We start from the raw sequence: 27,430 nt of genomic DNA on the forward strand, positions 1-27,430 counted from the left end.
CAAAAGTGCAGTAATATCTAAAATTCCCAATAACTACCTACGACACACAAATCTAACAAGTAATCTAACAATTCCCCACTGACTACCTAATACACACCAATCTAAAGGGGTGAATGAAAATATGTCCATATAAATATATGGATGAGCGATGGCCTAGCGACATAGGCAAGGTGCAGTAGATGATATAAAATACAGTATATACATGTGATATGAGTAAAGTAAGACATGTAGACATTATTAAAGTGGTATTGTTTAAAGTGACTAGTGATCTATTTATTAAAGTGGTATTGTTTAAAGTGACTAGTGATCTATTTATTAAAGTGGTATTGTTTAAAGTGACTAGTGATCTATTTATTAAAGTGGTATTGTTTAAAGTGACTAGTGATCTATTTATTAAAGTGGTATTGTTTAAAGTGACTAGTGATCTATTTATTAAAGTGGTATTGTTTAAAGTGACTAGTGATCTATTTATTAAAGTGGTATTGTTTAAAGTGACTAGTGATCTATTTATTAAAGTGTCCAGTGATTGGGTCACGTTTGTCGTATTGATGGGACCAAAACACAGCGGGAATGTGTAAACTCATCTTCTTTTATTAGAAGGAACGTGAACACAAAACAAAATAACAAACAATGACGACAGTCCTGTCAGGCTCAACGCTAAACACGGAACAACAACTACCCACAAATCCCATAGACAAAACACCCCTATTAAATAGGACCTTTTACTGGTCAGGACGTGACAGATTGGGTCTCAGTGTAGGCAGCAGCCTCTCTGAGTTAGTGATGGCTATTTAACAGTCTGATGGCCTTGAGATAGAAGCTGTTTATCAGTCTGATGGCCTTGAGATAGAAGCTGTTTATCAGTCTGATGGCTTTGAGATAGAAGCTGTTTTTCAATCTCTCGGTCCCAGCTTTGATGCACCTGTACTGACCTCACCTTCTGGATGATAGCGGGGTGAACAGGCAGTGGCTCTGGTGGTTGTTGTCCTTGATGATCTTTTTGGCCTTCCTGTGACATCGGGTGCTGTAGGTGTCATGGAGGGCAGGTAGTTTGCCCCCGGTGATGCTTTGTGCAGACCGCACCACCTTCTGGAGAGCCTTGCGGTTGAGGGCGGTGCAGTTGCCCTACCAGACTGTGATACAGCCCGACAGGATGCTCTCAGTTGTGCATCTGTAAAAGTTAGTCAGGGTTTTGGGTGACAGGCCAAATTTCTTCAGCTTCCTGATGTTGAAGAGGCGCTTTTGCGCCTTCTTCACTACACTGTCTGTGTGGGTGGACCATTTCAGTTTGTCTGTGAGGTGTACGCTCAGCATCTTAAAACTTTCCACCTTCTCCACTGCTGTCCCGTCGATGTGGATAGGTGGGTGCTCCCTCTGCCGTTTCCTTAAGTCCACGATCACCTCCATTGTTTTGTTGACGTTGAGTGAGAGGTTGTTTTCCTGGCACCACACTCCGAGTGCCCTCACCTCCTCCCTGTAGGCCGTCTTGTCGTTGTTGGTTATCAAGCCCACTACTGTTGTGTCATCTGCAAACTTGATGATTGAGTTGGAGGCGTGCATGGGCACGCAGTAATGGGTGAATAGGGAGTACAAGAGAGGGCTGAGCACACCCTTGTGGGGCCCCAGTGTTGAGGGTCAGCGAAGTGGAGATGTTATTCCCTGCCTTCACCACCTGGGGGCGGGTCGTCTGAAAGTCCAGGAACCAGTTGCACAGGGAGGGGTTCAGACCCAGGGCCTCCAGCTTGATGATGAGCTTGGAGGGTACTATGGTGTTGAATGCTGAGCTGTAGTCAATGAACAGCATTCTTACATTGGTATTCTTTTTGTTCAGATGGGATAGGGCAATGTGCAGTGTGATGGTGATTGCGTCATCTGTGGACCTATTGGGGCGGTATGCAAACTGAAGTGGGTCTAGGGTGGCTGGTATGGTGGTGGTGATATGATCCTTGACTAGTCTCTCAAAGTACTTCATGATGACAGAAGTGAGTGCTACGGGGCGATAGACACTTAGTTCAGTTACCTTTGCCTTCTTGGGTACAGGAACAATGGTAGCCATCTTGAAGCATGTGGGGACAGCAGACTGGGATAGGGAGCGATTAAATATGTCTGTAAACACACCAGCCAGCTGGTCTGCACATGCTCTGAGGACACGGCTAGGGATGCCATCTAGGCCAGCAGCCTTACGAGGGTTAACATGTTTCAATGTTTTACTCACACCAGCCACTGAGAAGGGGGGGGTATCCTCAAAGCGGGCAAAGAAAGTGTTTAGTTTGTCTGGAACCGTGACATTGCTGTTTTTGTTTTTATAGTCCGTGATTTCCTGTAGACCCTGCCACATACGTCCCGTGTCTGAGCCTTTGAATTGCGACTCCACCGTGTCCCTGTACTGGCATTTCGCTTGTATGCTTGCCTTGCGGAGGAAATTACTACACTGTTTATATTCAGCCATATCTCCAGACCTCTTTCCATGGTTAAATGCGGGGGATCGCACTTTCAGGTTTACGCGAATGCCGCCATCCATCCACGGTTTGTGGTTAGGGTAGGTTTTAATGGTCACAGTGGGTACGATGTCTCCAATGCACTTATTTATAAATGCACTCACCGAGTCAGCGTATAGGTCAAAATTATAATAATATTGTAATAATGTGGTTTATATGATGAGAGAACACTGCTGGGCAGGGGAATAGAGCCCATCACCTATGGTTCATATGATAATTAAACACTACTGGGATAGGGGAATAGAGCCCATCACCTATGGTTCATATGATAATTAAACACTACTGGGATAGGGGAATAGAGCCCATCACCTATGGTTCATATGATGAGAGAACACTGCTGTGCAGGGGAATAGAGCCCATCACCTATGGTTCATATGATAATAAAACACTACTGGGAAGGGGATTAGAGCCCATCACCTATGGTTCATATGATGAGAGAACACTGCTGGGCAGGGGAATAGAGCCCATCACCTATGGTTCATATGATAATAAAACACTACTGGGAAGGGGATTAGAGCCCATCACCTATGGTTCATATGATGAGAGAACACTGCTGTGCAGGGGAATAGAGCCCATCACCTGTAGTTATTATGACAATAAAACACTTCTGGGATTGGTATAGAGCACATCACCTATGGCTCATATGATGAGAGAACACTGCTGGACAGGGAGGTAGAGCCCATCGCATGCACACCCAAGTGCCGGCAGGTTTAAGATCGTTGTACCAGCAATTGAAAGGGCGCTGGTTTGAATACTCGATTTGTCCTTGAGCAAGGCACTTCATCTGAATTACCTTGACTAACTTATACACCCACACATTGACGCGGTACAGGTACCCCCTGTATACAGCCTCCACATTGACGCGGTACAGGTACCCCCTGTATACAGCCTCCACATTGACTCTGTACCGGTACCCCCTGTATACAGCCTTGTTATTGTTATTTTATTGTGTTACTTTTTATTAACATTTTTACTTTAGTTTATTTAGTAAATATTTTATTTACTCTATTTCTTGAACTTCTTTGTTGGTTAAGGGTTTGTAAGTAAAACATATTGTAAGGTTAGGGTTGTATTCGGTGCATGGGAAAAATAAAATGTGATTTGAATCTGACCAATTTATGAAAGACAAGTACTTTTGCGTTCCAGAAAGTGAGTTTTGAAAAATGGTTTTCTATCAACAATGACAAGCCACCGGGGTCTGACATCCTGGATGGAAAATTACTGAGGATAATAGGACGATATTGCCACTCCTATTTGCCACATCTTCAATTTAAGTCTACTAGAAAGGGTGTGCCCTCAGGACTGGAGGGAAGTAAAAGTCATTCCACTACCCAAGAATAGTAAAACCCCCTTTACTGGCTCAAATAGCCGACCAATCAGCCTGTTACCAACCCATAGTAAACTTTTGAAAGAAATTGTGACTGACCAGATACAATGCTATTTTACAGTAAACAAATTGAAAAACAGACTTTCAGCACGCTTATCGGGAAGAACATACAGTACAACAAGGACAGCACTTACACAAATGACTGATGATTGGCTGCTAGAAATAGACGATAAAAAGATTGTGTGGGCTGTTTTGTTAGACTTTAATGTGGCTTTTGACATTTGTTAACATATTTGTCATGGCTTTACACTCCCTACTGTATTGTGGATAAAGAGTTACTTGTCTAACAGAACACAGGGGTATTCTTTAATGGAAGCCTCTCCAACATAATTAAGGTAGAGTCAGGAAATCCAGCAGTCTAGGCCCCTTACATTTTTCAATCATTACTAATAACATGCCACTGGCTTTGAGTAAATGCGGATGACTCAACACTATATGAAGATACATTAAGTTCGGAAAGTATTCAGACCCATTCACTTTTTCCACATTTTGTTGTTACAGCCTTATTCGAAAATGTATTAAATAGTTTTTGTCACTCATCAATCAACACACAATAACCCATAATGACCAAGCAGAAACAGGTTTTTAGACATTTTTGCCAAAAAAATATAATAATCATTTTAATATCACATGTGCGTAAGTACTCAGACCCTTTACTCAGTACTTTGTTGAAGCACCTTTGGCAGCGATTACATCCTAGAGTCTTCTTGATTATGACACTACAAGCTTGACACACCTGTATTTGGGGAGTTTCTCCCATTCTTTTCTGCAGATCCTCTCAGGCTCTGTTAAGTTGGATGGGGAGCGTTGCTGCACAGCTATTTTCAGGTCTCTCCAGAGATGTTAGATCGGGTTCAAGTCCAGGCTCTGGCTGGGCCACTCAAGGACATTCAGAGACTTGTCCCGAAGCCACTCGTGCATTGTCTTGGCTGTATGATTACGGTTGTTGTCCTGTTGGAAGGAGAACCAATGCCCCAGTCTGGGGTCCTGTGCGCTCTGGAGCAGGTTTTCATCAAGGATCTCTCTGTACTTTGCTCCAGTCATCTTTGCCTCGATTCTGACTAGTCTCCCAGTCCCTGCCGCTGAAAAACATCCCCACATCATGATGCTGCCACTACCGTGCTTCATCTTAGGGATGGTTTCCTCCAGACGTGACACTTGGCATTCAGGCCAAAGACTTCAATCTTGGTTTCATCAGACCAGAGAACCACATTACCATAAAGGCCTTCAAGATTGTTTTGATCACACGGAATGGGATATGTTCCGGGTAGCTTCCGAGAATAACATTGACGAATATCCTTATATGGTGACTGAGTTCATCAGGAAGTGCATAGGAGATGTTGTACCCACTGTGACTATTAAAACGTACCCTAACCAGAAACTGTGGATAGATGGCAGCATTCGCGCAAAACTGAAAGCGCAATCCACCACATTTAAACATGGCAAGGTGACTGGGAACATGGTAGAATACAAGCAGTGTAGTTTTCCCTTTGCAAGGCAATCAAATAGGCAAAACATCAGTATAGAGACAATCATGGACTACAAAGAGAAAACCAGCCACCTCGTGGACAGCGACTTCTTGCTTTCTGACAAGCTAAACATCTTCTTCACCCGCTTTGAGGATAACACAGTGCCACTGCCGCGGACCGCTACCAAGGACTGTGGGCTCTCCTTCGCTGTGGCTGACTTGAGTAAGACATTTAATGTGTTAACCCTCGCAAGGCTACTGGCCCAGATGGCATCCCTAGCCACATCCTCAGATCATGTGCAGTTCAGCTGGCTGGTGTGTTTACGGACATATTCAATCGCTCCCTATCCCAGTCTGCTGTCCCCACATGCTTCAAGATGGCCACCATTGTTCCTGTACCCAAGAAAGCAAAGGTAACTGAACTAAATTACTATCACCCCATAGCACTCGCTTCTGTCATCATGAAGTGCTTTGAGAGACTAGTCAAGGATCATATTACCTCTACCTTACCTGTTTTTTTTGTACTATTTTTCAGATGCTTCAGTTGCTCTACCGGAGTTACACAGGTATAAAGTCACTGCTATTAGCTTCACGACTGACATTTGGACCAGCAATATCAGCCCCATGAGCATGCTGAGTCTCACAGCACAGTGGGCCGTCGAGGATTTCGTACTGAGGAAAGTCATATTGCATGCTCATGAATATGCTGGTTGTCATACCTCTACTGCCATTTCAATGGCATTTGAGAACATGTTTGAAACTTGGAAACATGAACACACTAGCTAGCTCCATTCGAACAACTGACTGGAGAAATAAGCTCATCAACTGTGCCTGCAGCAGACGCGATACCCTCTCTCATGGCATTGAAATGCTGAACAAAACTGACAGGGATGTAAACAAATGTGCACAAAATTTGAGAAGTTTTATGTGCGTATGGAACATTTCTGGGATCTTTTTTTTCAGCTCATGAAACATGGGACAAACACTTTACATGTTGCGTTTATACTTTTGTTCAGTGTAGTATTTGTATTCTAATTCCTAATTCTAACGCCACTGATTCTGTCACATAACAGCAGAGTGCGCATTCCCATTCTGACTTCACCAATGTTTAAGCTAACCAGTTTTTACTGGCCCACACTGGTGAATGAAACAGTTGCCCTTGACAACAGTTTGCCCTGTCAACAAAACTGCCCACATAGTCGCCACCATGCTGAACAAGTGTCGCCACCATGCTCGATGCTATGTACAAGGACCGCTACTTCGATGCAGACAAAAAAACAGGGTTTAGATGAAATGTTACATACTCAGCTGGACAAGATGGAAATGGACACAGTGACAGTGCACACGGAGGAAGAGAGGCCACGGACAGACAAAGCTGAAACTTCAGTGCTTGACATGTATGATGCAATTCTGGTTGAGAATGAAAAGACTGAACAAATGAACAATGAAACAGCACAGCAAGTAAGTGAAAGAAATAGGTTTTGATTATGTTTTACTGGTAATGGGGACTTACGTAAATGCCCCAAAAAGTACTTTTTGGTCAGTGTGGTGTGTGTGTGTGTGTGTGTAACCTTTTTTTAACTAGGCAAGTCAGTTAAGAACAAATTCTTATTAACAATGACGGCCTAACCCAGCCAAACCCGGACAACGCTGGGCCAATTGTTCGCCGCCCTAGGGACTCCCAATCACGGCCGGATGTGATACAGCCTGGATTCGAACCAGGGACTGTAGTGACGCCTCTTGCACTGAGATGCAGTGCCTTAGACCGCTGTGACCATGTGTGTGTGTTAACTATTTAACTGTACTAGAATGCATAAAAGGCTGCTAAAAATGGTAAATTATGGGTATTGGTATTGTTTTTTTGGGCAAGGAAAATATTGGATAGCGGTATCGGACAAAAATGTCATATCGGTGCATCACTACTCGTCACCCTTAATAATGTTTACATATATTGCAATACTCATCTCGTATGTACAGTATATACTGTATTCTATTCTACTGCATCTTAGTCTATGCCGCTCTGACATTGCTCGTCCATATGTTTATCAAATCAAATTGATTTATATAGCCCTTCTTACATCAGCTGATATCTCAAAGTGCTGTACAGAAACCCAGCCTAAAACCCCAAACAGCAAGCATAGAAGCACATGGCCAAGATGTTCAAATGTTCATAGATGACCAGCAGGGTCAAATAATAATAATCACAGTGGTTGTCGAGGGTGCAACAGGTTATCACCTCAGGAGTAAATGTCAGTTGGCTTTTCATAGCCGATCATTCAGAGTATCTCTACCGCTCCTGCTGTCTCTAGAGAGTTGAGTTTAGATATTCTTAATTCCATTCCTTTACTTAGATTTACAATTTACGCTTTTTTACCAACTTTTACTGACACCGGCCATATTCAACTGGTGTTGAGTGTTCGTAAATTCGTCAGTTATTCTGCACTCTGGCACACTCAGATGAGAGTGCTCTGAAATTAGAGTAGATAGCCAGAGCGCATTTACCAGCTACGTCTATCTACAGTTGTCGCAGTGACATTCTATTGAAATGGATTCTTGCATAGTGGAGTCTTTTGTTAAGACATGTAGCTAGCTAGCTAAACAATTAACCATAATCCCAACTCATGACGTTACTACCCTGCATGAATCTGCAAGTAGCTAACCAACCAGGTTCAATGTTAGCTAGCTAACATTAGGCTGTAACTCGCAAAGCTAATGGCTCTGAGATACGAATAATAAGATCATGCACGTACCATTAGCTAGCGAGCCAGCCAGCTAATGTTAGCTAGCTAGCTTACAGTACACTTTAACTTGAAATGAAAATTACGTTCTGTCAAAATTAGAAACAAGTAATATCTGAAAATGTAGCTAGCTAGACTATCTTACATCATAGATGGGTGCTTCTCCCTGTCACAGATGCCATGGTTGCCCTTAGTTTGAAGATCCGTAGACTGGTGTTTTCTCCATCTCCTTAGTTATCATACTCTAATTCCACTGATTTCAAAACTCGTTCCTCCAGAAAATGGCGAGCAACACTTATGCAGTTCTACTACGTGATACATAAAAATAAAGCTGCGTTAGACACATACACATACTGACCGGCTCAAATAGACAGAAGCGTGCTATGTGGCAGACCAATCCAAACCTATCTCTCGGCATGTCCAGCCCACTCATCATCTCAGCCAATCATGGCTAGCGGGAAGGTGGCTGTCTTTTTCTGTGGCTAAACCAACTAGGCTCTAATTTAACAATTTTATTTGTATTTACAGATGGCATACAAGTCTGTTATTAAGGCACATGAAAGTTCCAGAAAGCATTTCTGCCGAAAAACACATTTTGATAAAATAATAAGTTAATGTGCAAATGGCTCTCCTGTGAAGTAGTAACCCGTGACATACGCCTAGTTTCCTGAAACGAGTCACAAATCTTCCAAAACATGAATCCTGTTTGCAATAATGCACTAAAGTAAAACTGCAAAAAATATGTCAAATGAACTTAATCTCCTGAATACAAAGTGTCATGTTTGGGACAAATCAAACACAACACATCACTGAGTACCACACTTCACATTTTCAAGCATGGTGGTGGCTGCATCATGTTATGGATATGCTTGTTATCTGCAAGGACTGGAGAGTTTTTTAGCATAAACATAAACGGAATAGAGCTAAGCACGGTCAAAATCCTAGGGGAAAACCTGTATGGTACATGTAGATTAAAGTTGGAGCACTTTGCATTTCCAACAGACACTGGGAGATGAATTCACCTTTCAGCCGGAAAGAGCGGCTTAGTTACAGTTTTGACTTAAATCAGCTTGGAACTCTATGGCAAGACTTGAAAATGGCTGTCTAGCAACGATCACCAACCAACTGGACAGAGCTTGTAAAAAGAGAGCGTAAATATTGTCCAATCCAGGTTGCAAAGCTCATACAGAGTTACCCAGAAAGACTCACAGCTGTCATCACTGCCAAAAGTGATTCTATCAAGTGTTGACTCATGGATGTGAATTCTTATGTACATTTCTGTATTTTATTTTCAATAAATTTGCGAACATAAAAAAATCTGTTTTCACTTTGTCATTATGGGCTATTGTGTGAATCCATTTTGAATTCAGGCTGTAACACAACAAAATGTGGAATAAGACAAGGGGTATGAATACTTTCTGAAGGCACTTTACAACACATACTGTACCTTCATTGGCTTACCGTGTTGACCCAATTTACGTTGTTCTGCAGGTAGTATGTGGAGTGATGGGAAGGTGTCCATTGGACTGTGTGATCTGGTAGAACCCTGGGACAACTTGTCCATGTCGCAGAAGAAGAACCTCAACTACAGATACCAGATGGGCTGTGACTGCAAGGTGAGTTCTCAATGTCTCACTGTCTTTGTCTTTTTCTCTCTCTCTCTCTCACAGTAAGCTATAACATAACCCACACCCCTTCCTGTTGTCCCCAGATTGTCACTATAACCCTTTCTGTTGTCCCCAGATTAACACTATAACCTGTCTTGTTGTCCCCAGATTGTCACTATAACCCTTTCTGTTGTCCCCAGATTAACACTATAACCTGGTTGTTGTCCCCAGATTGTCACTATAACCCTTTCTGTTGTCCCCAGATTGCCACTATAACCTGGTTGTTGTCCCCAGATTACCACTATAACCTGGTTGTTGTCCCCAGATTAACACTATAACCTGTCTTGTTGTCCCCAGATTGCCACTATAACCTGGTTGTTGTCCCCAGATTAACACTATAACCTGGTTGTTGTCCCCAGATTGCCACTATAACCTGGTTGTTGTCCCCAGATTGCCACTATAACCTGGTTGTTGTCCCCAGATTAACACTATAACCTGGTTGTTGTCCCCAGATTGCCACTATGATCCTTTATGTTGTCCCCAGATTACCATTATTACCAAGTTATTGTCCCCAGACTACCACTAGAACCTGGTTATTGTCCCCAGATTACCACTAGAACCTGTTTATTGTCCCCAGATTACCACTAGAACTATTGTCCCCAGATTACCACTGGAACCTGGTTATTGTCCCCAGATTACCACTAGAACCTGGATATTGTCCCCAGATTACCACTATAACCTGGTTGTTGTTACCAGATTGCCACTATAACCTGGTTGTTGTCCCCAGATTGCCACTATAACCTGGTTGTTGTCCCCAGATTGCCACTATAACCTGGTTGTTGTCCCCAGATTAACACTATAACCTGGTTGTTGTCCCCAGAACCTGGTTGTTGTCCCCAGATTGCCACCAGAACCTGGTTGTTGTCCCCAGAACCTGGTTGTTGTCCCCAGATTGCCACCAGAACCTGGTTGTTGTCCCCAGAACCTGGTTGTTGTCCCCAGATTGCCACCAGAACCTGGTTGTTGTCCCCAGACCCTGGTTGCTGTCCCCAGATTGCCTCTATAACAACCTAACCCAAACCCCTTGTCATTATCCTCAGATTGCTACCTGCTACTCAGTGCCTTGTGCCACCACTACGGATAATGAGTGTCTTTGGACCGACTGGCTGCTGGTTAACAGTCTGAGTGGGGAGCAGGCCAGACAGTATGCCTGCATCAAACGCTCAGACTCTTCCTGCAGCTGGTACCGGAGCGGCCCACCACCAGAGAATGACTTCATGGACATGTCAGACCCCTGAGAGGGGTAGAATTGGGGTTAGGGAGGTGCTTCTGTACTCCAGGACAGAGAGAGAAGAGGAGCACTGACTACACTACTGCTGCGTTCATGTGCTACTTGGAAATTCATACACGTTTGACTGGGAAACTTGAGTTGCTGTTTTCTCATGGAATTATCAATAATACAGTTTCCAACATCCAAAACAATGTTTAGTAGGATTGCTGAGTTTCTGATTTTCAGAGGAGCACATGAACGAAGCACCAGACACAGAATATCTCTTCCTATTTCCTGACTAGTTCTCCAGAGTCCAGAGGCTCCTTGTATCTCCTCCTCCCTCTGACTTAGGGATGAGGTCTGTCCTGTCACTATGTATGTATGACTATGAAGGTAACAAGAGACAGGAAATGCCCCGACACAACCCAGGCAGAAAAGGAGAGATGGAGAGTGATGTATGACTATGAAGGTAACAAGAGACAGGAAATGCCCCGACACAACCCAGGCAGAAAAGGAGAGATGGAGAGTGATGTCAGCCTCTTCTGTGTATTTTCCCTCTCTAGTACTGTAAAGAACAAACTTTCCATGCATTCAGGTTTCTGTGTGTTTTCTCACTATATTGCATGTCCTACTGCCATCTAGACATTACAGTAGATTCTGAAGTTTTGGAAATGCAGTACAAAACCCACTGGATTCAGTCCTTTGAGCTTGTACAAGTATGAAATCAGCACTAGACACTCAAGTCTTATATTCAGTATATTGGAAAAATTATCCACATTAGATACAAACATCTAAATTCGAGTAATGTACAATATCTACAGATGATCTGTGATGAACACACTAAAATGCCTGTGTCCTGTGTGAGAATGTGTACATACTGTATGATTATAACTGTTCCAGTTTTAACAACAGCTAAACTACAGTAAAAAGGTACTCTGAGTACAACATTGATGTCCATTTTAATAGTTGTGTGTATTACTTCCTTGTGGCCCATGTACTGTTGATGCATTGTGGCAAAAAAAGCTAATCCACTGGTTTAACATACACACCAGTAGAAGTCAAGTCAGTCTCTCCTTAGCAACATGTTTTATATTTAAAGGAATGGTTTAAAAAGTATTTAATTGTCTTTTTCTATAGCTTTCTATTTCACTGTACCAAAAACATATAAAATCCAGATCCAAGACTTCACGTTGTTATGGGTCCGTTATTCTCAACCATTCATATGGTTTAGGTAGAGATAGGTAGTTCATATGGTTTAGGTAGAGATAGGTAGTTCATATGGTTTAGGTAGAGATAGGTAGTTCATATGGTTTAGGTAGAGATAGGTAGTTCATATGGTTTAGGTAGAGTTAGGTAGTTCATATGGTTTAGGTAGAGATAGGTAGTTCATATGGTTTAGGTAGAGATAGGTAGTTCATATGGTTTAGGTAGAGATAGGTAGTTCATATGGTTTAGGTAGAGATAGGTAGTTCATATGGTTTAGGTAGAGATAGGTAGTTCATATGGTTTAGGTAGAGATAGGTAGTTCATATGGTTTAGGTAGAGATAGGTAGTTCATATGGTTTAGGTAGAGATAGGTAGTTCATATGGTTTAGGTAGAGATAGGTAGTTCATATGGTTTAGGTAGAGATAGGTAGTTCATATGGTTTAGGTAGAGATAGATAGTTCATATGGTTTAGGTAGAGATAGATAGTTCATATGGTTTAGGTAGAGATAGGTAGTTCATATGGTTTAGGTAGAGATAGGTAGTTCATATGGTTTAGGTAGAGATAGGTAGTTCATATGGTTTAGGTAGAGTTAGGTAGTTCATATGGTTTAGGTAGAGATAGGTAGTTCATATGGTTTAGGTAGAGATAGGTAGTTCATATGGTTTAGGTAGAGATAGGTAGTTCATATGGTTTAGGTAGAGATAGGTAGTTCATATGGTTTAGGTAGAGATAGGTAGTTCATATGGTTTAGGTAGAGATAGGTAGTTCATATGGTTTAGGTAGAGATAGGTAGTTCATATGGTTTAGGTAGAGATAGGTAGTTCATATGGTTTAGGTAGAGATAGGTAGTTCATATGGTTTAGGTAGAGATAGGTAGTTCATATGGTTTAGGTAGAGATAGATAGTTCATATGGTTTAGGTAGAGATAGGTAGTTCATATGGTTTAGGTAGAGATAGGTAGTTCATATGGTTTAGGTAGAGATAGGTAGTTCATATGGTTTAGGTAGAGATAGGTAGTTCATATGGTTTAGGTAGAGATAGGTAGTTCATATGGTTTAGGTAGAGATAGGTAGTTCATATGGTTTAGGTAGAGATAGGTAGTTCATATGGTTTAGGTAGAGATAGGTAGTTCATATGGTTTAGGTAGAGATAGGTAGTTCATATGGTTTAGGTAGAGATAGGTAGTTCATATGGTTTAGGTAGAGATAGGTAGTTCATATGGTTTAGGTAGAGATAGGTAGTTCATATGGTTTAGGTAGAGATAGGTAGTTCATATGGTTTAGGTAGAGATAGGTAGTTCATATGGTTTAGGTAGAGATAGGTAGTTCATATGGTTTAGGTAGAGATAGGTAGTTCATATGGTTTAGGTAGAGATAGGTAGTTCATATGGTTTAGGTAGAGATAGGTAGTTCATATGGTTTAGGTAGAGATAGGTAGTTCATATGGTTTAGGTAGAGATAGGTAGTTCATATGGTTTAGGTAGAGATAGGTAGTTCATATGGTTTAGGTAGAGATAGGTAGTTCATATGGTTTAGGTAGAGATAGGTAGTTCATATGGTTTAGGTAGAGATAGGTAGTTCATATGGTTTAGGTAGAGATAGGTAGTTCATATGGTTTAGGTAGAGATAGGTAGTTCATATGGTTTAGGTAGAGATAGGTAGTTCATATGGTTTAGGTAGAGATAGGTAGTTCATATGGTTTAGGTAGAGATAGGTAGTTCATATGGTTTAGGTAGAGATAGGTAGTTCATATGGTTTAGGTAGAGATAGGTAGTTCATATGGTTTAGGTAGAGATAGGTAGTTCATATGGTTTAGGTAGAGATAGGTAGTTCATATGGTTTAGGTAGAGATAGGTAGTTCATATGGTTTAGGTAGAGATAGGTAGTTCATATGGTTTAGGTAGAGATAGGTAGTTCATATGGTTTAGGTAGAGATAGGTAGTTCATATGGTTTAGGTAGAGATAGGTAGTTCATATGGTTTAGGTAGAGATAGGTAGTTCATATGGTTTAGGTAGAGATAGGTAGTTCATATGGTTTAGGTAGAGATAGGTAGTTCATATGGTTTAGGTAGAGATAGGTAGTTCATATGGTTTAGGTAGAGATAGGTAGTTCATATGGTTTAGGTAGAGATAGGTAGTTCATATGGTTTAGGTAGAGATAGGTAGTTCATATGGTTTAGGTAGAGATAGGTAGTTCATATGGTTTAGGTAGAGATAGGTAGTTCATATGGTTTAGGTAGAGATAGGTAGTTCATATGGTTTAGGTAGAGATAGGTAGTTCATATGGTTTAGGTAGAGATAGGTAGTTCATATGGTTTAGGTAGAGATAGGTAGTTCATATGGTTTAGGTAGAGATAGGTAGTTCATATGGTTTAGGTAGAGATAGATAGTTCATATGGTTTAGGTAGAGATAGGTAGTTCATATGGTTTAGGTAGAGATAGGTAGTTCATATGGTTTAGGTAGAGATAGGTAGTTCATATGGTTTAGGTAGAGATAGGTAGTTCATATGGTTTAGGTAGAGATAGGTAGTTCATATGGTTTAGGTAGAGATAGGTAGTTCATATGGTTTAGGTAGAGATAGGTAGTTCATATGGTTTAGGTAGAGATAGGTAGTTCATATGGTTTAGGTAGAGATAGGTAGTTCATATGGTTTAGGTAGAGATAGGTAGTTCATATGGTTTAGGTAGAGATAGGTAGTTCATATGGTTTAGGTAGAGATAGGTAGTTCATATGGTTTAGGTAGAGATAGGTAGTTCATATGGTTTAGGTAGAGATAGGTAGTTCATATGGTTTAGGTAGAGATAGGTAGTTCATATGGTTTAGGTAGAGATAGGTAGTTCATATGGTTTAGGTAGAGATAGGTAGTTCATATGGTTTAGGTAGAGATAGGTAGTTCATATGGTTTAGGTAGAGATAGGTAGTTCATATGGTTTAGGTAGAGATAGGTAGTTCATATGGTTTAGGTAGAGATAGGTAGTTCATATGGTTTAGGTAGAGATAGATAGTTCATATGGTTTAGGTAGAGATAGATAGTTCATATGGTTTAGGTAGAGATAGGTAGTTCATATGGTTTAGGTAGAGATAGGTAGTTCATATGGTTTAGGTAGAGATAGGTAGTTCATATGGTTTAGGTAGAGATAGGTAGTTCATATGGTTTAGGTAGAGATAGATAGTTCATATGGTTTAGGTAGAGATAGGTAGTTCATATGGTTTAGGTAGAGATAGGTAGTTCATATGGTTTAGGTAGAGATAGGTAGTTCATATGGTTTAGGTAGAGATAGGTAGTTCATATGGTTTAGGTAGAGATAGGTAGTTCATATGGTTTAGGTAGAGATAGGTAGTTCATATGGTTTAGGTAGAGATAGGTAGTTCATATGGTTTAGGTAGAGATAGGTAGTTCATATGGTTTAGGTAGAGATAGGTAGTTCATATGGTTTAGGTAGAGATAGGTAGTTCATATGGTTTAGGTAGAGATAGGTAGTTCATATGGTTTAGGTAGAGATAGGTAGTTCATATGGTTTAGGTAGAGATAGGTAGTTCATATGGTTTAGGTAGAGATAGGTAGTTCATATGGTTTAGGTAGAGATAGGTAGTTCATATGGTTTAGGTAGAGATAGGTAGTTCATATGGTTTAGGTAGAGATAGGTAGTTCATATGGTTTAGGTAGAGATAGGTAGTTCATATGGTTTAGGTAGAGATAGGTAGTTCATATGGTTTAGGTAGAGATAGGTAGTTCATATGGTTTAGGTAGAGATAGGTAGTTCATATGGTTTAGGTAGAGATAGGTAGTTCATATGGTTTAGGTAGAGATAGGTAGTTCATATGGTTTAGGTAGAGATAGATAGTTCATATGGTTTAGGTAGAGATAGGTAGTTCATATGGTTTAGGTAGAGATAGGTAGTTCATATGGTTTAGGTAGAGATAGATAGTGCTTATGGTTTAGGTAGAGATAGATAGTTCATATGGTTTAGGTAGAGACAGGTAGTTCATATGGTTTAGGTAGAGATAGATAGTGCTTATGGTTTAGGTAGAGATAGATAGGTAGTTCTTAATGTTTTAGGTAGAGATAGATAGGTAGTTCTTAATGTTTGGATAGAGATAGGTAGTTCTTAATGTTTGGATAGAGATAGGTAGTTCTTATGGTTTTGGTACAGAAACGTGTCACGACTTCTGCCGAAGTCAATGCCTCTCCTTGTTCGGGCGGTGTTCGGGCGGTGTTCGGCGGTCGACGTCACCGGCCTTCTAGCCATCGTGATGCATTTTTCATTTTCCATTTGTTTCGTCTCGTTTTTCCACACACCTGGTTCTCATTGTCCCTCATTATGTGTTGTGTATTTAACCCTCTGTTTCCCCCATGTCTTTGTGTGGTATTGTTTATCTGTGTTGATGTATGCGCACGTTAGTCTGGTTGCGCTGGGTTATGTATACCCGTTTTGTATTTCGTGTTCATTGTGCCGTGCGCTTTTGGTTCACCTGAATAAAAGGCTCTGTGTGCTACCAAATACCTGCTCTCCTGCGCCTGACTCCCTTGCAGCCACTTACGCATGCCTGACAATACGTACAGTGAGGGAAAAAAGTATTTGATCCCCTGCTGATTTTGTACGTTTGCCCACTGACAAAGAAATTATCAGTCTTTATCTTTAATGGTAGGTTTATTTGAACAGTGAGAGACACAGAATAACAACAAAAAATCCAGAAAAACACATGTAAAAAATGTTATAAATTGATTTGCATTTTAATGAGGGAAATAAGTATTTGACCCCCTCTCAATCAGAAAGATTTCTGGCTCCCAGGTGCCTTTTATACAGGTAACGAGCTGAGATTAGGAGCACACTCTTAACCTGTTGGGTCTAGGGGGCAGCATTTGCACGTCTGGATAAAAAAAATGTACCCGATTTAATCTGGTTACTAATCCTACCCAGTAACTAGAATATGCATATACTTATTATATATGGATAGAAAACACTCTAAAGTTTCCAAAACTGTTTGAATGGTGTCTGTGAGTATAACAGAACTCATTTGGCAGGCAAAACCCTGAGACATTTTCTGACAGGAAGTGGATACCTGATGTGTTGTATTGATTTTAAACCTATCCCATTGAAAAACACAGGGGTTTAGGAATATTTTGGCACTTCCTATTGCTTCCACTAGATGTCACCAGCCTTTACAAAGTGTTTTGAGTCTTCTGGAGGGAGATCTGACCGAACAAGAGCCATGGAACGGTGATGTCCCATTAGACACCTGGCGCGCTACTTCATGTTGGGTACCCTCGTTCCAATACGTTATAAAAGGCTATGCATTCGTCCACCTTGAATATTATTCATGTTCTGGTTAAAAAAGGCCCTAATGATTTATGCTATACAACGTTTGACATGTTTGAACGAACGGAAATATATTTTTTCCCCTCGTTCATGACGAGAAGTCCGGCTGGCTTACATCATGTGCTAACGAGACGGAGATTTTTGGACATAAATGATGAGCTTTTTTGAACAAAACTACATTCGTTATGGACCTGTGATACCTGGAAGTGACATCTGATGAAGAGAATCAAAGGTAATGGATTATTTACATAGTATTTTCGATTTTAGATCTCCCCAACATGACGTCTAGTCTGTATCGCAACGCGTATTTTTCTGGGCACAGTGCTCAGATTATTGCAAAGTGTGATTTCCCAGTAAGGTTATTTTTAAATCTGGCAAGTTGATTGCGTTCAAAAGATGTAAATCTATAATTCTTTAAATGACAATATAATATTTTACCAATGTTTTCTAATTTTAATTATTTAATTTGTGACGCTGACTTGACTGCCGGTTATTGGAGGGAAACGATTTCCTCAACATCAATGCCATAGTAAAACGCTGTTTTTGTATATAAATATGAACTTGATAGAACTAAAAATGCATGCATTGTCTAACATAATGTCCTAGGAGTGTCATCTGATGGAGATTGTAAAAGGTTAGTGTATCATTTTAGCTGGTTTTATGGTTTTGGTGACCCTGTCTTTGACTTGACAAAACATTACACACAACTCTTGTAAATGTACTGTCCTAACATACTCTAAATTTATGCTTTCGCCGTAAAACCTTTTTGAAATCGTAAAACGTGGTTAGATTAAGGAGATGTTTATCTTTCAAATGGTGTAACATAGTTGTATTTTTGAAAAATTTGAATTTTGACATTTATTTGGATTCAAATTTGCCGCTCTTGAAATGCACCTGCTGTTGATGGAGTGCACCACAGGTGGCACGCTAGCGTCCCACCTAGCCCCAAGAGGTTAAAGGGAGTGCTCCTAATCTCAGTTTGTTACCTGTATAAAAGACACCTGTCAACAGAAGCAATCAATCAATCAGATTCCAAACTCTCCACCATGGCCAAGACCAAAGAGCTCTCCAAGGATGTCAGGGACAAGATTGTAGACCTACACAAGGCTGGAATGGGCTACAAAACCATCGCCAAGCAGCTTGGTGAGAAGGTGACAACAGTTGGTGCGATTATTCGCAAATGGAAGAAACACAAAAGAACTGTCAATCTCCCTCGGCCTGGGGCTCCATGCAAGATCTCACCTAGTGGAGTTGCAATGATCATGAGAACGGTGAGGAATCAGCCCAGAACTACACGGGAGGATCTTGTCAATGATCTCAAGGCAGCTGGGACCATAGTCACCAAGAAAACAATTGGTAACACACTACGCCGTGAAGGACTGAAATCCTGCAGCGCCCGCAAGGTCCCCCTGCTCAAGAAAGCACATATCCATGCCCGTCTGAAGTTTGCCAATGAACATCTGAATGATTCAGAGGACAACTGGGTGAAAGTGTTGTGGTCAGATGAGACCAAAATGGAGCTCTTTGGCATCAACTCAACTCGCCGTGTTTGGAAGAGGAGGAATGCTGCCTATGACCCCAGGAACACCATCCCCACCGTCAAACATGGAGGTGGAAACATTATGCTTTGGGGGTGTTTTTCTGCTAAGGGGACAGGACAACTTCACCGCATCAAAGGGACGATGGATGGGGCCATGTACCGTCAAATCTTGGGTGAGAACCTCCTTCCCTCAGCCAGGGCATTGAAAATGGGTCGTGGATGGGTATTCCAGCATGACAATGACCCAACACACACGGCCAAGGCAACAAAGGAGTGGCTCAAGAAGAAGCACTCCCAACCTTAATTCCATAGAAAATCTGTGGAGGGAGCTGAAGGTTCGAGTTGCCAAACGTCAGCCTCGAAACCTTAATGACTTGGAGAAGATCTGCAAAGAGGAGTGGGACAAAATCCCTCCTGAGATGTGTGCAAACCTGGTGGCCAACTACAAGAAATGTCTGACCTCTGTGATTGCCAACAAGGGTTTTGCCACCAAGTACTAAGTCATGTTTTGCAGAGGGGTCAAATACTTATTTCCCTCATTAAAATGCAAATCAATTTCTAACATTTTTGAGATGCATTTTTCTGGATTTTTTTTGTTGTTATTCTGTCTCTCACTGTTCAAATAAACCTACCATTCAAATTATAGACTGATCATTTCTTTGTCAGTGGGCAAATGTACAAAATCAGCAGGGGATCAAACACTTTTTTCCCTGACTGTAGATACAGTAGGTCATTTTTATGGTTTAAGTAGAGACAAGTAGTTATGGTTTAGGTAAGGATAGGTCGTTCTTATTGTTTATGTAGAGATAGGTAGTGCTTATGGTTTAGGTAGAGATAGGTAGTGCTTATGGTTTAGGTAGAGATAGATAGTGCTTATGGTTTAGGTAGAGATAGGTAGTTCGTATGGTTTAGGTAGAGATAGGTAGTGCTTATGGTTTAGGTAGAGATAGGTAGTTCGTATGGTTTAGGTAGAGATAGGTAGTGCTTATGGTTTAGGTAGAGATAGATAGTTCGTATGGTTTAGGTAGAGATAGGTAGTTCATATGGTTTAGGTAGAGATAGGTAGTTCATATGGTTTAGGTAGAGATAGGTAGTTCATATGGTTTATGTAGAGATAGGTAGTGCTTATGGTTTAGGTAGAGATAGGTTGTGCTTATGGTTTAGGTAGAAATAGGTAGTTCATATGGTTTAGGTAGAGATAGGTAGTTCATATGGTTTAGGCAGAGATAGGTAGTTCATATTGTTTATGTAGAGATAGGTAGTTCATATGGTTTAGGTAGAGATAGGTAGTTCTTATGGTTTAGGTAGAGATACGTGGATACAGTAGGTAGTTTTTATGGTTTAACCTGTTGGGTCTAGGGGGCAGCATTTGCACGTCTGGATAAAAAAAATGTACCCGATTTAATCTGGTTACTAATCCTACCCAGTAACTAGAATATGCATATACTTATTATATATGGATAGAAAACACTCTAAAGTTTCCAAAACTGTTTGAATGGTGTCTGTGAGTATAACAGAACTCATTTGGCAGGCAAAACCCTGAGACATTTTCTGACAGGAAGTGGATACCTGATGTGTTGTATTGACTTTAAACCTATCCCATTGAAAAACACAGGGGTTTAGGAATATTTTGGCACTTCCTATTGCTTCCACTAGATGTCACCAGCCTTTACAAAGTGTTTTGAGTCTTCTGGAGGGAGATCTGACCGAACAAGAGCCATGGAACGGTGATGTCCCATTAGACACCTGGCGCGCTAGTTCATGTTGGGTACCCTCGTTCCAATACGTTATAAAAGAGTATGCATTCGTCCACCTTGAATATTATTCATGTTCTGGTTAAAAAAGGCCCTAATGATTTATGCTATACAACGTTTGACATGTTTGAACGAACGGAAATATATTTTTTCCCCTCGTTCATGACGAGAAGTCCGGCTGGCTTACATCATGTGCTAACGAGACGGAGATTTTTGGACATAAATGATGAGCTTTTTTGAACAAAACTACATTCGTTATGGACCTGTGATACCTGGAAGTGACATCTGATGAAGAGAATCAAAGGTAATGGATTATTTACATAGTATTTTCGATTTTAGATCTCCCCAACATGACGTCTAGTCTGTATCGCAACGCGTATTTTTCTGGGCGCAGTGCTCAGATTATTGCAAAGTGTGATTTCCCAGTAAGGTTATTTTTAAATCTGGCAAGTTGATTGCGTTCAAGAGATGTAAATCTATAATTCTTTAAATGACAATATAATATTTTACCAATGTTTTCTAATTTTAATTATTTAATTTGTTACGCTGACTTGACTGCCGGTTATTGGAGGGAAACGATTTCCTCAACATCAATGCCATAGTAAAACGCTGTTTTTGGATATAAATATGAACTTGATAGAACTAAAAATGCATGCATTGTCTAACATAATGTCCTAGGAGTGTCATCTGATGGAGATTGTAAAAGGTTAGTGCATCATTTTAGCTGGTTTTATGGTTTTGGTGACCCTGTCTTTGACTTGACAAAACATTACACACAACTCTTGTAAATGTACTGTCCTAACATACTCTAAATTTATGCTTTCGCCGTAAAACCTTTTTGAAATCGTAAAACGTGGTTAGATTAAGGAGATGTTTATCTTTCAAATGGTGTAACATAGTTGTATTTTTGAAAAATTTGAATTTTGACATTTATTTGGATTCAAATTTGCCGCTCTTGAAATGCACCTGCTGTTGATGGAGTGCACCACGGGTGGCACGCTAGCGTCCCACCTAGCCCCAAGAGGTTAAGTAGAGACAAGTAGTTATGGTTTAGGTAAGGATAGGTCGTTCTTATGGTTTAGGTAGAGATAGGTAGTGCTTATGGTTTAGGTAGAGATAGTTCTGATTGTTTGGGTAGAGCTAGATAGGTAGTTCTTATGGTTTGGTACAGATACGTGGATACAGTAGGTAGTTTTTATGGTTTAAGTAGAGACAAGTTGTCACGGTTGTCTGAAGGATCAGACCAAAACGCAGCGTGTTCGTAGTTCCACATATTTATTTATTCCGTGAAACTAAATGCAATACACTCAATACTTGAAGCACAAAACAACAAAACGTGACGCAGAGAGGAAGACACACTACTCAAGATGAATCACCCACAAACACAGGTGGGACAAACATCAACATAAATATGACCTCCAATTAGAGGTAACGAGGATCAGCTGCCTCCAATTGGAGATCAACCCAAACAACACCAACATAGAAATACAAAACTATAAACTGAACATAGAAATACAAAAACAGACAAACACCCCCTGTCACACCCTGACCTACTCTACCATAGAAAATAACAACTTACTATGGTCAGGACGTGACACAAGTAGCTATGGTTTAGGTAAGGATAGGTAGTTCTCATGGTTTGGGTAGAGATAGATACATAGATATTATGGTTTAGATAAAGATAGGTAGTTCTTATGGTTTGGGTAGAGATAGGTAGTTATTATGTTTTATGTAGAATTAGGTAGTTATTATGGTTTATGTAGAGACAGGTAGATAGGTAGTTCTTATGGTTTAGGTAAAGATAGACAGGGTCATGACTGTCCTGTGAGGATCCAAATAGGTCAGATGAGGTTTGCAATGAATAACTTCAATTAGACCCCCTCTCACCCGCAGAGGGAGGAGGAGGGAACTGGTGGGGGTTAACAACTAACGCCCTGTTGTAAATCAAGGACAGAACATTCAGCTCTCCCTTTCTAAATTCCCCCAAGGAATGTGACTTTGTTTCAGGAGATTTTTCCAGGCAAAACTCTAACACTTTCAAGGGCAACTACTGGAACAGTGTTTCTAACATAGAATGTGGTGAATGGTCAGTGGTGATCTAAAGAACACTAATGACGTTTTGTTTGTTATTTCATGATGTCATTCAAAATGTTATAAAGGAAATACTGTAACTTGGAAAGTATACCCACCACATTTGTGAAGTGTCCATCCTATGCGTTGTGCACAAAATATAAAAAATAATTAAAGTGTTTTTGTTAAGAGAGGGGCATGATTTTAGGAGCCATAAGAGATAATTGTTTTACATAAACGTTGCACAATTACAAGCTATGGCCCTGAGTGAGGTCAGAGAGCTTGTCAGATTGATGGAACCGCCCTTTCTAACAAACTGTATGACATGATCGGTTATCAATTAACATATCAGACCAGAGATACATAGAGCTGCAGGTCACGCTTCAAAGTGCTTTGAACTCTGAATCTCAACACGAGGTAGAGACGATAATGTCACCTCCCGGACAATCAGTGGTACGGCTGATTAGCTGTCCTAAGTAAAGTATCTAAAAAAGCAAATTGAAGTGGAACCATTCTACTACTCTGCTCAAACCACCGTAGTACGCTACTCTCATCACCCCACTGGAAACCAGCGACACGGCAGGCTAGCCTATCTTCAAAGAAGCATCTTCCAGAGTGAATGGAAGGAGAATAAACTCTGTATTTCTGTTCAGGACTATACAACAAGTCACCGGATACCGGATAACTACAGAAAAGGACTAACCCTAACCCTAACCCAGAACCATTTCGGACAATCAGAGCCTTACAAGTGTAACGCGAAAAGGCCTAACCCCCTTTCCAAGGCGGCCCAATTCCGAGAGAGATACACGGCGAACCAAGGCATTTTCACGTAAATACCTTCATGATTTCTTACTCCAAGCGGGTGGCGGCTCGTGTGCAAAGTACAAGAGTACTATAAGTGAGAGTAGTTTCTAAATGTACCAAAGTTAAGTGTCTCTGTCCCTCTCTCTCGCCCTCTCCATGTCTTTTGTAACAAGCAGACATATTGTTGTCAGTCTGCTAGGGACCTGTTTTTAATGTATTAAGTGTGTATATTTATCCTGTGTTAGCATTTAGTTTATCCTGTGTTACCATTTAGTTAGCTAGTAAATAAATAATTAAACCAATTTGTGTAGTACTGAATCATAAGTAAAGCTTGGATTTTGCAGATGCAAAGAGGTTATGACTGTTCAGAATGATGATATGATACGAGGTTATGATTAATAAGTTAACTGTTTATAGATGTGATAGGTAAAGAACTTTAGAGTTTAATTCGGGAGATGGTAACTCTTTAAACAACCGCTCTTGTGGTGCCCCAGATCCTAATGACTTAATTGTTACATTATTAATTTAATCAGGTAACAATTAAACATGTTTAGGTAATTAGATAAATAACAGTCTTCAGATTGATGTTAAGATCATGTCATAACAACAGATAGGTAGTTCTTATGGTTTATTTCAATTGACTGATTTTCTTTTATGAACTGTGTCTCTCTCTAGGTAGAGAGTAGTGATGTCCATCTCTCATTGCATGAACTATTTGACACGCATCTACACTGAACAAAAATATAAACTCAACAATTTCAAAGATTTCACTGAGACACAGTTCATAAAAGAAAATCAGTCAATTGAAATAAATTCATTAGGCCCTAATTGTCACGACTTCCGCCGAAGTCGGTTCCTCTCCTTGTTCGGGCGGCATTCGGCGGTTGAAGTCACCGGTCTTCTAGCCACCGCCGATCCACCTTTCATTTTCCATTTGTTTTGTCTTGTTTTCCCACACACCTGGTTTACATTTCCCACATTACTTGTCGTGTATTTAACCCTCTGTTCCCCCCATATCTGTGTGTGAAATTGTTTATTGTTTCGTGTATGCGCACGTTAGACTGGTTGCGCTGGGTTATGTTACGCGTATTGTGTTTAGTGTTCTTAGTGCCGTGTGTTTTTGTTCGCCTAAATAAAAGGCTCCGTTTGCTACCCAAATTCTGCTCTCCTGCGCCTGACTCCCTTACAGCCAGTTACGCATACCTAACACTAATCTATGAATTTCACATGACTGGGAATATAAATGTTCATCTGTTGGTCAAAGATAACATTTAAAAAAAGGTAGGGGTGTGGATAAAAAAAACTGTCAGTGTCTGGTGTGACCACCATTTGCCTCATCCAGCGCGACACATCTCCTTCGCATAGAGTTGATCAGGCTGTTGATGTTGTCCCACTCCTCTTCAATAGAGACAATTACTTATCAATGACCCAAGCCCAGCTCAGTTAATCCCGACCATTGTGTCACTGAGTTGTCATAAAGCTTCAGCAAATGTACATTATTCTAGGGGCGTGGGAAGACACAATCTAAATAACCTAATTTATGTCCCCCTTACTGCACTGAACGCCTCTGCTGAACCTACAGCTATTGTATGAAGTAATCATGTGCCGATAAACCAGAATTATACTGTTAGCACTGAGGTGGTGTGCACTAGTAGGAAGTCCACTGGGTGCAGCTCACCCTGCACTAACATAAATAACATGAGCATGTCTACTTCTGCTAAGCTTCCCAGTAAAGCAATGAAAACAATCAAGCATTCCAGAAAGTGCTAAAAATAGCCCATATTAACATATGTATTAAGAAACAAGGTTAATGAAGTCAATAACATGCTAGTAACAGATGACATTCCTATTCTGACTATCTCTGAAACTCACTTAGATAATACCTTTGATGATACAGTGGTAGCAATACATGGTTGTAACATCTACAGAGAAGACAGAAATGCCAATGGTGGAAGTGTTTTGCTGTTTATATTCAGAACCACATTCCTGTAAATCTTAGAGATGATCATATGTTAAATACTGTTGAAGTAATATGGCTACAGGTTCATCTACCCTGTTGGGAAGTGAGCACTCAGTTTGTTTGTTTGACCTGACGAACCACCTATGTTTTTAAGAATGTGCATATGACAACACACTTTTCTATACAGGTTAATCTGCCTCATCTAAAGCCCATTCTTGTGGGAAGCTGCTATAGACCACCAAGTACTAACAGTCAGTATCTGGATAACATGTGTGAAATGCTTGATAATGTCTGTGATATCAACAGAGAGGTATATTTTCTGTGTGATTTAAATATTGACTGGCTTTCATCAAGCTGCCCACTCAAGAAAAAGCTTCAAACTGTAACCAGTGCCTGCATCCTGGATCAGGTTATCAGTCAACCTACCAGGGTAGTTACGAACAGCACAGTAATTAAATCATCAACATGTATTGATCACATCTTTACTAATGCTGCAGAAATTTGCTTTAAAGCAGTATCCAAATCCATAGGATGTAGTGATCACAATGTAGTAGCCATATCTAGGAAAACCAAAGTTCCAAAGGCTGGCCCTAATATAGTGTATAAGAGGTCATACAATACATTTTGTGCTGATTCCTATGCTGTTGATGTAAATATTTTTTGCTGTTCTGTGGTATGTAATGTGGAGCAACTAGATGCTGCACTTGACACATTTATGAAATTGCTGATTCCACTTACTAATAATCACAAAAACTGATAAATCGTTGTGGAATTGAGAAATTGTATGGTTGAGAGGGATGAGGCAAAAGGAATGGCAAATACATCTGGCTGCACAACCGATTGGCAAACGTACTGCAAATTGAGAAATCATGTGACTAAACTGAATAAAAATAAGAAAATATTCTATGAAACAAAGATGAATGATAGTAAAAAGCTTTGGAGTCCCTTAAATGATATTTTGGGCAAAAAGGCAAACTCGGCTCCATCATTCATTGAATCAGATGCTCATTCACCACAAAACCCACTGATGTTGCCAATTACAATTAAGATTAGCAAATTTAGGCATGACATGCCAGCAACAAAAGCTGACACTACACATCCATGTACAACTGATCAAATTATGAAAGACAATCATTGTAATTTAAAATTTCATAAAGTGGAAAATTACTGAGGATAATAGCGGATGATTTTACCACTCCTATTTGCCATATCTTCAATATAAGCCTACTAGAAAGTGTGTGCCCTCGGGCCTGTAGAAAGTGTGTGCCCTCGGGCCTGTAGAAAGTGTGTGCCCTCGGGCCTGTACAAAGTGTGTGCCCTCGGGCCTGGAGGGAAGCAAAAGTCAAGTAAAGCCTCCTTTACTAGCTCAAATAGTGGACCAATCAGCCTGTTACCAACCCTTAGTAAACTTTTGGAAAAAATTGTATTTGACCAGATACAATGCTATTTTACTGTAAACAAACTGACAAGACTTTTAGGGAAGGACATTCAACATGCACAGCACTTACACAAATGACTGATGATTGGCTGAGAGAACTTGATAAAAAGATAGTGGGAGCAGTTTTGTTAGACTTCAGTGCAGCTTTTGAAATTATCAATCATTGTCTGCTGCTGGAAAAGGTATGTGTTATGGCTTTACACCCCCTGCTATATTGTGGATAAAGAGTTACCTGTCTCACAGAACACAGAGGGTGTTCTTTAATGGAAGCCTCACCAACATAATCCAACATAATCCTGGTTGAATCAGGGATTCCCCAGGGCAGCTGTCTAGGCTCCTTATTTTTTTTACCTCTCTGGGCTAGGTG

At 40.5% G+C, this 27,430-nt stretch overlaps 2 protein-coding genes across 2 annotated transcripts in view; one reads left to right on the forward strand and one right to left on the reverse strand.

Annotated features, from left to right (window-relative positions):
- Positions 1-11,925, forward strand: part of LOC106566273 (metalloproteinase inhibitor 4) — a 45,022-nt gene extending 33,097 nt beyond the window's left edge. The window contains exons 4-5 of the mRNA XM_014134161.3: positions 9,583-9,707; positions 10,799-11,925. Coding sequence (XP_013989636.1) covers positions 9,583-9,707; positions 10,799-10,996 — 323 coding nt within the window. The 3' untranslated portion in view covers positions 10,997-11,925. The remainder of the gene's footprint in view (positions 1-9,582; positions 9,708-10,798) is intronic.
- LOC106566274 (synapsin-1) overlaps positions 1-27,430 on the reverse strand; it is a 222,766-nt gene that overhangs the window by 109,431 nt on the left and 85,905 nt on the right. The window lies entirely within an intron of this gene.

The sequence above is a fragment of the Salmo salar genome, chromosome 12 (genome assembly GCF_965601325.2).
Source record: "Salmo salar chromosome 12, fSalSal1, whole genome shotgun sequence".
Taxonomy (NCBI): Eukaryota; Metazoa; Chordata; class Actinopteri; order Salmoniformes; family Salmonidae; genus Salmo; species Salmo salar.